Below are 14,431 nucleotides of genomic sequence, written 5' to 3'. Positions count from 1 at the left end.
TAATTTTAAGTCACTAATTAACACTTTAATAGCTTCACAACACATCACTAGAGAAACACAACACAAATGAAAAAAAAAAAAAGGTAGTCACACACACACGCACACAAAAAGAGTCCAACTGAGAAACGACGACCAAAACCAGCAGGAGGAAAAGGGAAAGAACCAGAGCGAGAGCGTAAACAGGCCGAACTCATCCAAGAACCTGTCAGTGCAGCTACTTTGATAGTGGCTCTGTTAGGAGTATTCAGTCAAAAATAGAAACCCAAATGTGTGCTCCTGAACATAGAAACAAAAACTTTCCAGTGGATCTGCCAGTAGCTTTTCAGCACCCAGCGCTGTTCACAACGGCACCAACAGTCCATAATTAAAACAAGACACTAAAATAGAGGGAATACAGCCTCCCTCTGCTCTCTCTCTCTCTCTCTCACACACACATGTAACGCTTATATAACCTCCTGTTTCAGTTTCAGCATTTCACATCCTGAGTACCTGCATTTCAAACTGAAAAATAAGTGCAACATGAAGGGAAAAAAAGCTGTTAACCATCTGCAGTGCTTATGCAAGTTGCTACATTTTGGCTTCATTTTCACTTCATCACCCAGAAATTGAAAACAAAAAAATTATTAAAGTATCAGCCAAAACTAAAAAATAAAAATAATCACTCAGCTAAAAAGATTTGGGAGAAAAGTTATGGTTTGACTTGAAAATAAGTTTTGTGTTTGGCAGAAAAAGAAATGCAAAAAAAAAAAGAAAAAGTTTTTCTCTTAAAATGAAACTCACCAAAACGAGAAGTGTCTCTACATGAGCCAAGAACACAGCCACAGGGGGGGGGGGGGGGCGCTCCACAGATCATAAATATATGCTGGAACTCCTGTGAGTTATTAGTGGATTATTTAACACTTACAATAAAGCAAGATATAAGGGAAGATATAAGGGAAGAAAGAAAATGTAGGATGGAGGGGCAAACAGACAGAAGAGGAAAGAGAGACGGAAAAAAGGAAGGACACAACGAGGCAAAAGGCTGAATGAAGAGAAGATTGAATAGATTAATGCATCCAACTATTTAAGCAGCCTGAAGATTCAATACTAAAGGAATTAAACCATGTATTTATGCTGCCACCAGTACAGAACTGGGCTTGGATACATCAGAGTTCCAGCATCTGTCCAGGAACTGTTGAAGTGTCCACCTGTAATAAAACCAGATTGTTTTATATCTGTAAGAAAACAGCCCTTTTCTTGCCGCTTATGTTTTTGCAATGGAAAAGGCTTTAAACACATATGTGTCCTTTTATATGTTTCTTCTAATTTTGTCGACCTGCTGCAAATTATTTTTATTGTTGTAAAGCTTCAGCAGACAGGCTAAATTTAACCCACTAATTATTTTAACGTAAAAAATAGGCAGACACAAAAATCACATTTGGCACATTATCACAATAAAGCAGCGGTGTTTCTCCTTTTAATCGGACCTTTGAGATGAATTGCGTCTTCAGACATTATTTTTTGCTGAGCTGATTCGAGTCTTATGAAGTGAAGACCCCTCCAGCGGGCTATACTTCTGTGATGGTGCACTGTCCATCAGGACTGCGCGAGCGGAGGGTGAGGCCGGAGCCGGAGCTGGACGGCATGCCTCTTGGAGGAACTCTGGTTGGCTGGTTCTCCCTTAGCGGCCTCTGTGTGCGTCTTCGTCGCTCCTCAGACTCTCCTCTCCTCTCGCCGTCTTCCTCCTCTTCTTCACTCTCGCTGCTCCCCGACGCAGACTCGTACGTCTGCAGCTCGCCGTCTCCTTCCAGCTCTTCGCCCTCCGGCTGGCTGATTAGCAGCTGAGAGAAAGACTGTTCCAGAGGCGACGGAGACGGAGACAGAGGGCTGCCGAGATGACGTCCGAGGAGCGTTTGAGGTCTGATAGGAGGAAGGGGAACCAAAATCCCAAAGGATGAAGGCTGGGGCTGACCTGTGGAGTCAGAGCCGTCAGCTGAGCTTACGCGCTCTGCTGCAGCAGAGACCGCCGCTGGTAAAGCGGGGACGGAGACGGGCTCAGAGTCCAGCCTCAGTCCTGCCACGCCCTTCTTAGGGATATCAACTACGTCCCTCTTCATCTTGCGCCGGCGGCCGTGCTCGTTCCGCCGATACTGCACCATATTCTCCAGGTCCGCCACGTAAAGGAACCCTGCGATCAGCATCTCGGTGCTCTTCCTCCCCTTCACGAAGGCCTCCTCCAGCTCTCGGCTGGTGCGCTCGTCATACTGCCACCAGCCGTTGCGCCCCTCGTAGTACCACGTGTAGTCTCCGCGCGACTCGCTCCCGCCGCGGTTCAGACCAGCGGCCGCGGCTTTCAGTTCCTCGAGGGAGAGCAGGACCGGGCGCTCCAGGAAGTCCTCTGGGATTTCCTGCCGGCAGAGAGCACAGCGCTTGCTGTGCCAGGAGGCGCCTTTCACGCACAGGAAACAGAAGACATGGCAGCAGGGGAGACGGACAGGGTGGACGCAGCTCTGCAGGCAGATGGCGCACTCTGGTGGTACAGCAGCAGCGGCGGTGGTGGTGGTGGTGGAGCTGCAAGAGTCGTCTTCTGTATCTTCTTTAAGCTTGGCGGGAGCTGGGGTGTTCACAGACAGGTTCACTTCTCCACACCCGGCCATGCTGCGGAGAGAAACAGAGCCGTCATGGTAAACCTGGTGGGAAGTTTGTTCCTTTCTGCACTTAAGTGAACAGCTTAACTAGTTTGGTAAATACTTGCTATGCGTCTCTTGTAGCTGGGGTCTCTAGTTGCTATGCCCCGTCCTCCTCCTCCTCACCCTGAAATACAACAAAAAGCCAGCGTACAGGGTGAAAATCTCACACAGGACATTTTTCTTGAGCATGCCAAACTGTACACATTATGCAGACAACAATAGTTTTGAAATGTCAATTTTTTTCTGATTTTACTTCATCTGTGGTTTGATGATCAGTAACTCCAAAAACATAAAGTTTTAATCTGAGACAGTCAAATGAAAATGAACAGATTTAGATTCCTAGATAATTGATTATGGTAACTTCTTACCGGTGCAACCACTTTCAGACTTCTGCATTTTTTTTTGTCACTTTCAAATGTTTAATCAAAAACTTGTAGAATCTATAACATAAGCAATAAACTGGGTATTTTATATAAATGTCACAAACTTATTGAACCTAGTGATTTTTATCTTGTTTGTAACGCTCTGACAGCTCTGCTGTCATGGGGAAACAGGTGTTTGTTTCTGGTAACGCCCATACATACACAACCCACATCAACATCTCGGAATTACTAAAAACCAGATTTAAATGAAAATATTCTCTAGTAGCAAACATTTTTATCCGTTTTCAAAAGAATGTATTTTGTCATAAACAATATAAATTCTAATAAATTAAGCTACAAAACGCTGTTTTAACAGTGGTAACTAAGCCATTCAAGCTAAGCTAACGTTAGCAAACTGTTAAATTGCTAACAAAATAAAGTTTCTCCTGTCCTGTCGCGACCTCGGATGTTTTTCCTGTCTAATGGAGAGTAATGCAACTGCCAGACGATCAGCTGAGTTAAAACATTTCCTAAACTAATATTATCTTTTCACCTCCAGTAGAATATTGTTATGTTAGCCTGTAGGTTAGGGGTTAGCTTTTAGCTAGCTTACCTGAAAACAGGAGACTCCTACAACGTCTGCACTTGATGTCCAGATGGAGATATTTATAAACCCCCAGTCATTTTCACTGCGTATAAAGATGGGACAACCAAATACAGTGTTTTAGCACTGATAGAGCTTGAGGTGTGGCGGCGGCCCTCCCAAGTCCTGAGCTGTCTTTAGTGTCCAGAGGGGGCGCTAACGCACAGACATTGACACGCTCTACTGCAGCTGCGCACTTGGGTCCTAATTGTTTGAGCAAAATGTTCTCTTCTTTTTATGTAATTAAATAATGTGCCCCTGTGTTAAGTTAATGTAGGTTCATTTGACATTATATTTTAGGCATTAGTGTTCAAAATGAAGAATTAAAGTTTGTTTAAATGTTTCAGAAAGACGTAAAGATTAAGTCTTTCTGTTTGAAATATATTCTTTTTGCCATAAAAATCCTTTTTATTCTATTATATATACTGTATACAGTATATATAATAGAATAAAAAGGATTTGACCTGTAGGGCATTCTACATGTGGACATGTAGACTGTCCCTATATTCTAAAAAGCTCTGTGTCCAGAGAAAAGTGACAACCGGCTAGCTGACTGGACAAACATTTCTGGGAAAACGTTTCATGTGTTTATAACTTTATAAGCAAATTTTAATAGCAACACAAATAACAAAATTGTCCACACGGGTTTACTATATGTACAATGGCAGAACTATACCCTCTCAGGATCAAACAACTCTAGATGAAAAAAACAACATAAAGAAGAGCATCTCTTTTCCAACAGACAGAAATGTAATCACATTTTACGTTTTATATATATAAAAAACTAGGGTTACAAATTACAGATTGTAAACATATTTGAGTAACATTCACGTCCAAAGATCAGATTTATTCCTCACACTGTTGTTTCACAATATCTACATTATTTGTTTGAATCATTCATGAGAAAGGGGTTAAAGTTAAAGTTGCTTTGAGTAAAAACATACAACAAAGTAGTATGTTGAAATGGTAGCAGTTAAATATGAAATGAAATGAAATTAATTAATTAAAAAAAAAACATCCTAAATGGACCAACCGATTCTTTTCACTTATTGTGGACTACGAGAGAAAATCATTTATTTTTTCAGAAATATTACCAAATCCCCAAAAGCGTAAGGGAGCAATACAAGACTTGAATGTTTAATAATTTACAAGTGATTTCCTCAGCTCATTCCGACCTGCTTTTCTGCTTCTTTTTTGTTGCACATTTCCTGATCTCCGAAACGTGAGGGCAGGGGTCACCGGAGTCACTTGGGAAATGCAGGATTTGTCGTGTGCGTGTTTCCTCTCCCCGCCTGTGGACCGTCGTGTTCTGCTTCCGAACGCACTGACCCCAACTCGTCCATTCTCCAACTTCGCAATGAACTTCAAGAGACAGAGGGGCAATCAGAAACTGTAACACACTCATCGGAGAGAGAGAGAGAGACACAGAGAGAGAGAGATAAAAAAGCAAGGTAAGGATAGTGTCTCTCACCTTGGGGCATGCACTGCATGAGCTGGACATCAGGCTCAAAGCCTTTGGGACACGTGTGGTTGCACTGACCGTGGAGGAGGTACATGTCCGCTCTGCACCTCGTACAATTGTTCCTCCCCACACACAGCTCACATCCTTCAGGGCACTCTGACAAAGACAGACGCAATTTATCACGCTGCGTAGACGCCGGTTTGAGCCATTTTCATGTCCCGCGAAGGAGCGTCGTACCTGTGCATTCTCGCAGTGCAGCGTTTGCGGTCAGCCCGTTCGGACAGCTGCTTTCACATTTCCCCCGGTACAGAAAGTGGCCGGGATGACAGCGGGTGCAGAAGTTTTCACTGAAGCAGGAGGCGCAATCCACCTTGCACTCTGCAGGCCAATAAGAATGAACCTTGGTCAGTGCAGAGCAACCACATTGTCATCACCAGATATACTGCTGCTTGTGCAGGTGGAACCACATGTGCACAAACAGTACAGAATATTGGAAAATAAAAGAAAACAATGCATTTTGAAAATAAAATTGGATGTTTTTGTTATTTTGTTGAATTTCCTCAGATGTTTGAAGAGCACAAACCTCTACCGATACAATTAACAAGACTTTGTTAAACATGGTAGTGTGGGGCTGCTTCAAAACTGAATGATCACCTAAAAGAGAAGGATTGGAGTCTAAGGAATAATTCCTAGCTAATGGACTTAGTTAATATCATATTAAAGGTTATCTGGAATTGATAAAACAATCTCTACCAGAAGGCCAATAAAATACACCAATTTTAGGTAACATGCTCAGAGTTTTGACATAAATTGACACAAAAAAGTATTGGATGAATGCAGAATTCACTAAGTGACATTAAAGCCCTAACAAATCACCAGAAAATCATCATTTCAGCACCAGATTTTTTTTTTAGTTTGCAAATTTCAGCAGGACAACAAACCTAAACATTAAACATGTAATAGAAGGCTTTAGATTAAAGAAAAACAAAGTTAAAACAGTCTAGTTAAAGTTCAGACCCAAATCCAGTTGTGAATCTATGGTAACAGTTGTACATTAATGTTTACAGATGCTCTTTAGGCACTTTGACCGAGCTTCAGCTATTATACAAAAGAAAAACGGGCAAAGGTTTTAGTTACTAGCAATAACCCTACCCTAAAGATAATAGAGACATGCCCCAAATGATTGCCGCTGTAAAAGCATGCCACACTTTTCAGATTTAGTCATCCAAAATGTCTAATTTCCTTTCCGCTTAACAATTATGCTCCTCAGTTAAGTTGCTCTTTAACATAAAATCAAAATATAACAAAAAAAAAAAAAAGGCTTGCAATTGTACTGTAACAAACTAGAAATAAATAAACGGCCAATAGAGTGTGAACACGTTTGCAGAGCACTATATATAAATATATGCATCATTTTGTAAACCTTTGATTAAATCTAGGGTCTCTAATTTTCTTTATTTTGGGTACCTACTGATGCAAGTGCTGATGTGGGGAGAGCGCATGCCGTAGTGACCTCGGGGACAGGAGGACATGCACGTCCCCCTCTGCTGGATGCCGTCCAGCTCCAGGTGGAAGAAGAAGCGAGGCTTACAGGACAGACAGCCGTTCAGCGGAGAGCATGTCGCACATCCTACCTGGCAGCCGCTGCCCGCCGGATCACTACCTGTCACAGGTTCAGAGGTAAACACGGAATTAAAATTCATCCTGCACGCATGAGAGCTGTTGGAAGGAGCTGGACTGGAAAAAATTAAAAATAAACAAACATACTACTATTGAGGTTCAGATTACATACACACTCTGTTCAACAGACCCTGTTTTGCAAATATTCCAGGCTACATGCTTTTATGAGTTCTGATCTCAGCTATAAATTCTCGGCCCTGCATGCGAGTAAATCAGATGGAAATCTATGACCACATCCTTCCCTGAAAGCTGAACAGTCCACGCTTATCGTCTCCATATGTACCCCCCTTCTTGTCCGCTCTGTCCCCTCGCAGGAGAGTTCACAGCGACTCGCAGTTGGTTTTGCAGAGTCGACGCAAACACCAAGACTCACGTTTAAATCTCAGAACGCTTGTGCCGTCCGGGCCTCTTGCAGCGCTCAGGAGCTGCAGCATCCAGATTAACGCCGGTATTTGCATTTTCCTTCTCCTTAAGTTCACCCAGTCATGCAGAGAGGCGTCACGTCACACCCGAAATCTAGCAGGGACGTTTTTGAATGAGTCGTTGTAGGGCTCCATGGCATTCCTTCAGTTGGGTCCATGCAAATACTGCAGCAGTGAAGTGTAGAAATGTTTTCTCCGAGAAAAAGTCCAGCGTGCGTTCCATGAGTTTACGCGAGCTGGCAGGACGGCGTGGGGAAAGCGGACAAGGGAAGAGGAGCCATCACAAGATAGTCAAGCCTCCAACAAAAAATGCAAGGTTTGGGTAAGCTCTTTTTTTTTTCTTCCTGCACATGTTCACACTCCCACCCTCCTTTCCTTTTTTCCTCATCCCTCCTTCTAATCCATTGTCACATCTACGGTTTCTGTTGCTCTGGATCAGTGCACAGACGGGAACTTTCCCCCAACTCTTACTGAAGGTAGATTCCCCTTTTAGTTTAGTTTATTTTGTTTTTTCCCCACCTTTAAAGTCCATCTCCACCCCACTTCCCCCATCCCCACTCTCCGTCTTCAATTGTAAATGATCTTGGTTGCTGGGACCAAGAATCAGATGAAGGCATCTGTGGTAAGTCTAGAAAAAAAAAAATGAAAAAAAAAAAAATCTTGCTTATGGAAGTAAAGTAGATGCTCATAAAACCCGAAGCACAAAGCTTTGACGACTCTGCACAAGTGCTGCAGAAGGTTTCTAGAAATTTCTCGGTCCTGCTGCATGGTTGCTTGTCGCAGCCCACGTGGCTGCAGGAAAACCCGCTTCCTGCACGACTGACCCAAACTGCAACATTTTTGCTTTTAAAAACAAAACTCACCTGGCGACATGCGTCTCTGCCAAGGACGCGTGAACATTACGAAAACTTCAGCATCTCTTTTCAAAATGGGCAATTTATGCGGCAGAATCTCCATACAGACGGAAAGAAATGACATGAACGAACTCAGTCGGAGTTCAGATTGATCAGAGGTGAAAGGTCACCCTTCAGGAGAACCGGTTTTAACTGCAGCTCACGCAGATTAAAGATGAACTCATACATGTTCGTATTTCACCAGCAGTTTACACTCACAGCATCAACTAGTTGTCATTCATTCAACTTTTTTGAAGATATTGTGACGCTGATTACATCATGTACCATCTACAGCCTGTGTTATGTAGCCATGCAGCATCATTACAGTAAAAATGAAGTAATAATTTATCAGTTGATTAGTGTGTCTGCAAAAACAGATCAGCATCAGGACACCAGGATGTTTCTTTTAAAATTTTGAATATCATCTTTCTCTGCTTGTTTTATACAATTGCGGATGTTTGAGTACAAAATATTTACCTTATACAATAATACACTTTTTTTTTTTCTTTAACTGTATGGCCTGGTGTGCTTAAAAAAAAAAAAAAAAAAAACAGAATTAGAAAATAAAGTCCATCTAAAGCTGCTGGTGAGTTTTGGAGGAAACCAGAGACGAGTTCATAAAAACAACTTTGTGTTTCCTTTTATTTAAAACTCACTTTTTCCTCCACCCGTCACGACCAAGCCGACTGAAACCACATATAGAAGAAATATGCGTCCGTACCTTTTCTGTTCAAGGCTACCAGCAGCCATCAGCTGTGTGTTTTCCATTAAGAGACTGGTTCGGAAAATGAGAACCAAAACTTCGCTGGATGATTTGACTACCTCTCAATGAGAAAGCAAATTTAGAGATGTGCAAGTGTCATAGAGGATCTTTGCTAAAAAGACGGGGGGAAAGCTGGAGGACAGTCAAAGTTTTTGTTTGCCTTCCCGGTGTGTATTATCAGTTGTTTTGGGAACTCTGGGATGTTCTACATTCCCAAAACAGTTACTTGCATCCATAAAGAGGTCTGGGAATGCCTTTTCCCACTTATTTCACATTTCTCCCGCAATCTTCTCAGACCCTGTCAATTCACATCCCATCATCTTCTGGCTCCGAGGCCAAATGTTGGAGATAAAAGCGTACTTTTTCCCCCCGTAAGCCCTCGTCCGTTCGCTCCTAGATCGATTTCATGCAATAGAGTTTAAGCAAAGCGGACAAAACATGTGTTCCTTGTTAAGAAACGTGAAGTTTTTTTTACTTCTGAGTCTGTCTGGAAAAATGTCACAGGAGGAAACAGCCAGAGATTTGCAGAGGGACTTCATTCCGGAGAGGATTCATGTTGGAAAAAATGATTTAAGAGAAGGAATCTAAAGAGAGGAGCTGGACAAGGCGTCATTTCAGCTTGGCTTCGGCTTTAATACACAAGAACAAACACATATATAATGAAAGACCAATTTTCTTCTAGGGGCGAAAGCAAAGCATGAATAGAGGACAATAAAATGACATGTGAGAGGAGCCGCTGGATGTCCAGCCAGCTGCTGCAGAGAAACATCATCCATCAACCAGCAGGGAGCAAAACTGCATAGATATATTGACCATCTCTGTGAAGCACATATGTTGAACTAGAGTCTCTGAAAACCAACTTTTTTTTCTTTTCTTTTTTTTTTTTTTTAACAAATTACCTTGCACCCAACACGCGTCCAAGTAAAAGAAGTCAAAACAGTTACATTTGGGTTTTGAAAACATGTGCAGATGTGTTATCTGAGGCTCCCGGTATAAAAATATGTGAATCACTGAGTGAGCAGTAAGTCAGATCTGCTCCTGAGAGACATGTGGAGGGCTCGGGCGACCGAGTAACACCTCCCCAAATCTGAGCAGGGAGTCAAACATGAGAAGGCAATGCTCCCAGGGGTGCCAGATCAGATTCTGGAATGAAAAAGAAAAAAAAAAAAAAACGACATAAGGGCAAGGAATGTCTTCACCGAGGCCCGAATAAGTGACAGGAAGAGGAGAGTAGAGAGGCAGTCAGATTGTGTTGTACTCCATTATAGAGGTCCTTGAAGAAGTATTCATACACTTTATACTCCCCAACTAAAGTGATGCACAATTGTGAATTTGAAGGAAAATTATCTGCAGGCATTGTTTTTAAGAAATTCAAATCTGAAGGGTTTTCCATACATTTGTATTCAGCCCTCTCTGACATGAAACACCAGACACCAACCGTACACACGGCTGTCCACCTAAACTTACAGGTTTTGCAAGAACATTAATTTGAGTCGAACATTCATTTTGAGACCAAAATTTGCCCTGTGTGTCAGAAAACTAGCAGTGCTCATCTGCGTGATCACACCGTCAAGGGAAACAAAGCGGTAGAGGATCATGTGGATGCTTTTCTTCTTACAGCAGCAGGGAAAATGGTCAGACAGGATGAAAAGGTGGGTAGTTGCAGAATATGTAACTGGATGTACTGCTGGTAGCAGCTGATTAGCATCTCAGAAGCTCAAATGATACCTGAACTATGAGTCCTAAGTTCAAACCATCTCTTCCATCAATCATCATCGGAAAGGATCATATTCTGGAAGCCAGCGTCTCTCTGCCCGGCTTTCTAACCGTACTGCCAGACAGAGATTTAAAGAGCAGCAAAAGCAAATGAGGCGGATCAGCAGTGCTTCCTTTAATTACCATCTCTGCTGCCCAGATATTGAGCTGTTGCCAGTCATGAGCAAGTCTTCAGTCAGAGGCCTCTTCGAAATTTTTATGAGGCTGACTGCTACTGGAGAGGAGACCCTTACAACCGGCAGCGCTACCATCCACAGCGACTCTCGAATGATTTGAGTGAAGACATTTCATTTCCCGTTAAGGTAAATAAAGTATTTTTGAATTTGACTGAATGTGGGACGGGAGTTCACCTTCCAGCAGGACAAGCCTAAACATCCAGCCGGAGTTACAATAGAATTAAAGCGTATCTATGTGCGATAATGGCCCAGTCAAAGTCCATTTCTAAACCAAACTTGAGAAGCTGCGTCAAGATTTGCTCTCCGTCTACTGTGACTGAGCTTGAGATATTTTGCAAAGAAGAATGGACAAAAAAAATAAATAAATAAAATCCCGTCTCTAAATGTGTAAATAAAGGAGAACATAAATATAGATCAGACTTTACAGATTATTTATTGAAAATAAAACAAAAACATTCAGAATTTTCTTTCCACTTCACAAAAAAAGCACTATTCTGTGTTGATGAATCATATTACATCACAGATCACAGCTGAAATGACAAAAGAGAGCCCTACAAAACATGAATCACTTTAACAGAACATGCTGCGTTTGCAAAATGATCCATAAATAAAAAAAATTAATAATAATTTAAAAAAAAAACTTATTCATAAAACAAGCAACACTGAAAAGATTTGTCTTTACTTTGACCTTTCCTTTTGTGGATGGCGTCTGATCAGTGGTGATAAGGAATTAGCAGGATATCATCTGATGGTGCAGATATTCTGTGTGCCGTGACGAAGCGAGGAATTCGAAGGGGGCCGTGAAGCGTGCAGCTGAAGACAGAAACCATGACGGATGAGCGGAGAGCGAGACGAGAGCCGAGCGGATGTCGAGCACTAACGCGCTGTGAAGAAGCCCCTAAATACAAGCCTGTTTCATGTCATAAATAAGCTCAGATATTATGAAATTAGTCTGGAATCGTCTGGATTATAGCTGTGAGACAGAGAGAGAGGAAAAAGAAAACTCAACTGAGAGCCAGAATACAAGTTAAAAAAAAATATATATAAAAAAACAAAACCGACACAGAGACAGAGTGAATAGGGAAATGAACATTTTAGCAAAAGAGATTTAAAAAAAAAAATAAATAAAAGCGTCAAAAGACTTTTATGAAAAAGTTCTTCACAATACTCCTCATCTTCTTCATCCTCTTGCCTTTCTTAGCACTTTCTACAAAAAAAAATAAAATAAAAAGAATCAGGTAAATGTCAGAATCAACACAAAATACGAGTTTAGTGATCTTTTTAAAAACTGCATTTGAAGCGCAGTTTAAGCATTCATGTGAAAGCATTCGATTTTCAGTCTGACAATAATGCAAGCTAAACTGTAAACATTGTTTCAGTTCAGTAACTGAATTAAGCAAATATGGACAGTTTAAAGAACTACAAAATTATAATTTATGTATGGATTAAAGCATATATTTCTAACCTTTATGTAATCATTACTAAAGTTTTAACAAAGTGCATCAAAGAACATGTTGCTGGTTACAGATGAGTAAAAAAGTTTTGAGTTTGAAAGAATTTAATAAACAGAAAAATATAAGTATATGGGTTTTTTTTTTTTTTTTGTCCTGCTGATCATTAAAAATTTCAGATTTCAATAAAAGGACACCTGACTGGTTTACAGACATTAGGCTCTTATTTATATGTATTAATATTTAATCTAAACAAATCATACCACCTTAGTAGCTGGAACATTTTCACCATCACATTCCAGCTAGAGCTTCCAGATCCTGACTTGGTGGTGGTCTCCAGACGGTATAACAGGTGTTATTACTGTGTACGGTTGAGTTATAAGCCTGCAGGATTGCTGTAACTAGTGTAGTAAATTAGGGCATTTGTTTTTATTTGCTTTAATTATTATTTAAACAGAAATATTTGTGTTTGTGAGGCCCCAAACTATACAATGATGAGTTGAAGTAAAACAAGAGTATAATGAAATTGGGCTTTTTTTTCTGAATAAATACTGGAAAATATTATGACAGAATTTTTCGTTCATACTGCCCATCCTGATATAATAAATAAAAATGCTGTGAAGAGATGACGACGAAGAATGTTCTCAGAAATTCAAAAATTACACGAGAACGACAAAAAAATGCTCAAATATGATGATACTGCTACAGAAGGTGCCCGTTAATTGAGCACCTTCTGTAGCAGGTGCTCCTGTTTATGGAAGGAAAAAGTGTAGCTAAGGAAAACAACTCTAAACAAGGCTCATTCAAGAGCTTTAAAAGGGTCAAAGGGCAAATGTGGCTGGAATCTTTGCTTCAGGAACAACCAGACACAAACCTAAATAGGGCTGTAAAAGCTGCAAACAGGACTTGGGAGCTGCCCACTCTGAAAAAGTACCGGTGAACCACCTGACATAATAGAGAGTCTATTGAAAATTATGAAGAGGACGAAGAAAACCTGGACTTCCTTAAAACGTCCGCAGAGGTACAGGCTGATCAGGTCCATGCCATGCCGTGTTGAAGCAGTAATTCATGCCAAAACAGCCTCAGCCAAGAAGTAAGAAGTCAAAATTCTCAAGTTACATTTTAAAATGCTACTTTTTAAAAAATGAACCATTGTGAATTTAATCTGTTAAGCACTTCTCTCTTTTAATTGTTCACGCTATAATTAATTAATTGAGGTACGCTGTAATATCTGGTAAACATAAAACTAACCCTGATGTGATTACACGTTTTAACACTTATTTAGCATGTTTTTGTAGAGGAAAACACACAATACTATTGAAAAACTGCCCAATACTGAGGGTTTAAATCGTCTTTAGAAAGGGAGCAAGATCACTTACTAAGTACTTAGTAAGTACAGAAACTCATTTAGATTTTTAGCCATGAAAGTCTAAATGAACCCAAATGGCCTTCATGTAATCCTAGTTTTAAGAGGCAAGCTAAAGGCGCTGACCTTAGACACTGCTTTGACATGGTGAGCTCTGATTGTTGCAGATTTCTCCTCAAACGCCTTGGCCTTCGCCTCTTCAGCCAGGCTGTTCAGGAACAGTAGTGTCAGTAGTTCAATCTGAGTGGAGACGGAAAACAAAGCAACTGTTTAAGTCGCAGGCACTTAGCAGTTATCTAGCATGAACAAACGAAAACACTAACAGCGAACAGGGTCTATCCGCCTACCATCGCCTCCGAGCCCGCTGCGATGTCCACGTTCCCCTTTGCTTTAGACCTTATGGTGCTCTTAAGCTTCGGCGGCTTTTTCAGCATTTTTGTGAATGCTCCGGCTGCAATTCACAAGGTTGTTTACTCTGTTTACGTTTTCCAATCTCCCGCTTCTCTGACTTCCGGTGCAATTAGTTCTTCGTGCTTTTTAGTCGCTTGTGTGTCTTTCAACGTGGCCGCGCCTCCTACCGTTTTTGAACAGTTATTTCGACCAACGCAATGAAAATTATTATATTACACATTGGGTGTTTAAAAAAAATCTTCATTTTTAAGACAAACACGTCATGTTTATATATATGCATATATATAAAATAAAAATAAGTCCAGAGGCAAAGATGAAGAAGAAAAAGCATAACTATTTTCCCTTTGATTAATCAGA

The 14,431-nt window shown here is 41.0% G+C and overlaps 3 protein-coding genes across 4 annotated transcripts; all 3 read right to left on the bottom strand.

Moving 5' to 3' along the window:
• LOC106917061 (E3 ubiquitin-protein ligase rnf146-like) lies at positions 1 to 3,845 on the bottom strand. Of its 2 annotated transcripts, none has more exons than XM_014985747.2 (3): positions 3,645 to 3,845; positions 2,731 to 2,793; positions 1 to 2,637 (listed from the first exon to the last, which is right to left on the bottom strand). In XM_014985747.2, exon 3 carries the CDS (start codon positions 2,634 to 2,636, stop codon positions 1,548 to 1,550), a length of 1,089 nt encoding a protein of 362 aa, XP_014841233.2. In that variant the 5' UTR covers position 2,637; positions 2,731 to 2,793; positions 3,645 to 3,845; the 3' UTR covers positions 1 to 1,547. The 2 variants fall into 2 exon arrangements, with proteins under 2 accessions (XP_014841233.2, XP_014841235.2); XM_014985749.2 differs by having other exon boundaries at positions 2,735 to 2,793.
• A 407-nt stretch (positions 3,846 to 4,252) lies between these two features.
• Positions 4,253 to 8,104, bottom strand: LOC106917062 (R-spondin-3-like). The gene is made up of 5 exons (XM_014985754.2): positions 7,190 to 8,104; positions 6,608 to 6,799; positions 5,374 to 5,514; positions 5,146 to 5,292; positions 4,253 to 5,036 (listed from the first exon to the last, which is right to left on the bottom strand). The coding sequence occupies exons 1-5, from the start codon at positions 7,272 to 7,274 to the stop codon at positions 4,840 to 4,842; spliced, it is 762 nt and encodes a 253-aa protein (XP_014841240.1). The 5' UTR covers positions 7,275 to 8,104; the 3' UTR covers positions 4,253 to 4,839.
• Positions 8,105 to 11,260: 3,156 nt separating this feature from the next.
• cenpw (centromere protein W) lies at positions 11,261 to 14,206 on the bottom strand. The gene is made up of 3 exons (XM_014985756.2): positions 14,011 to 14,206; positions 13,790 to 13,903; positions 11,261 to 12,053 (listed from the first exon to the last, which is right to left on the bottom strand). Exons 1-3 carry the CDS (start codon positions 14,095 to 14,097, stop codon positions 12,027 to 12,029), a joined length of 228 nt encoding a protein of 75 aa, XP_014841242.1. The 5' UTR covers positions 14,098 to 14,206; the 3' UTR covers positions 11,261 to 12,026.
• Between the last annotated feature and the right edge of the window lie 225 nt (positions 14,207 to 14,431).

Source organism: Poecilia mexicana, unplaced genomic scaffold (genome assembly GCF_051168715.1).
Source record: "Poecilia mexicana isolate PSO_F unplaced genomic scaffold, ASM5116871v1 scaffold_21, whole genome shotgun sequence".
Taxonomy (NCBI): domain Eukaryota; kingdom Metazoa; phylum Chordata; class Actinopteri; order Cyprinodontiformes; family Poeciliidae; genus Poecilia; species Poecilia mexicana.
This window is presented reverse-complemented; position numbering and strand designations above follow the sequence as displayed.

Excerpts from the sequence above, each read along its gene's own strand:
- LOC106917061 (XM_014985747.2), bottom strand. The coding sequence starts at position 2,636 with ATGGCCGGGTGTGGAGAAGTGAACCTGTCTGTGAACACCCCAGCTCCC.
- LOC106917062 (XM_014985754.2), bottom strand. The coding sequence starts at position 7,274 with ATGCAAATACCGGCGTTAATCTGGATGCTGCAGCTCCTGAGCGCTGCA. Across the intron at positions 5,515-6,607 it reads CCACATCAGCACTTGCATCA|AGTGCAAGGTGGATTGCGCC; the intron begins GTAGGTACCCAA and ends ATTGGCCTGCAG. Across the intron at positions 5,293-5,373 it reads TGCACTGCGAGAATGCACAG|AGTGCCCTGAAGGATGTGAG; the intron begins GTACGACGCTCC and ends TGTCTTTGTCAG.
- cenpw (XM_014985756.2), bottom strand. The coding sequence starts at position 14,097 with ATGCTGAAAAAGCCGCCGAAGCTTAAGAGCACCATAAGGTCTAAAGCA. Across the intron at positions 13,904-14,010 it reads CAGCGGGCTCGGAGGCGATG|ATTGAACTACTGACACTACT; the intron begins GTAGGCGGATAG and ends GTCTCCACTCAG. Across the intron at positions 12,054-13,789 it reads ATGTCAAAGCAGTGTCTAAG|AAAGTGCTAAGAAAGGCAAG; the intron begins GTCAGCGCCTTT and ends TTTTTTTTGTAG.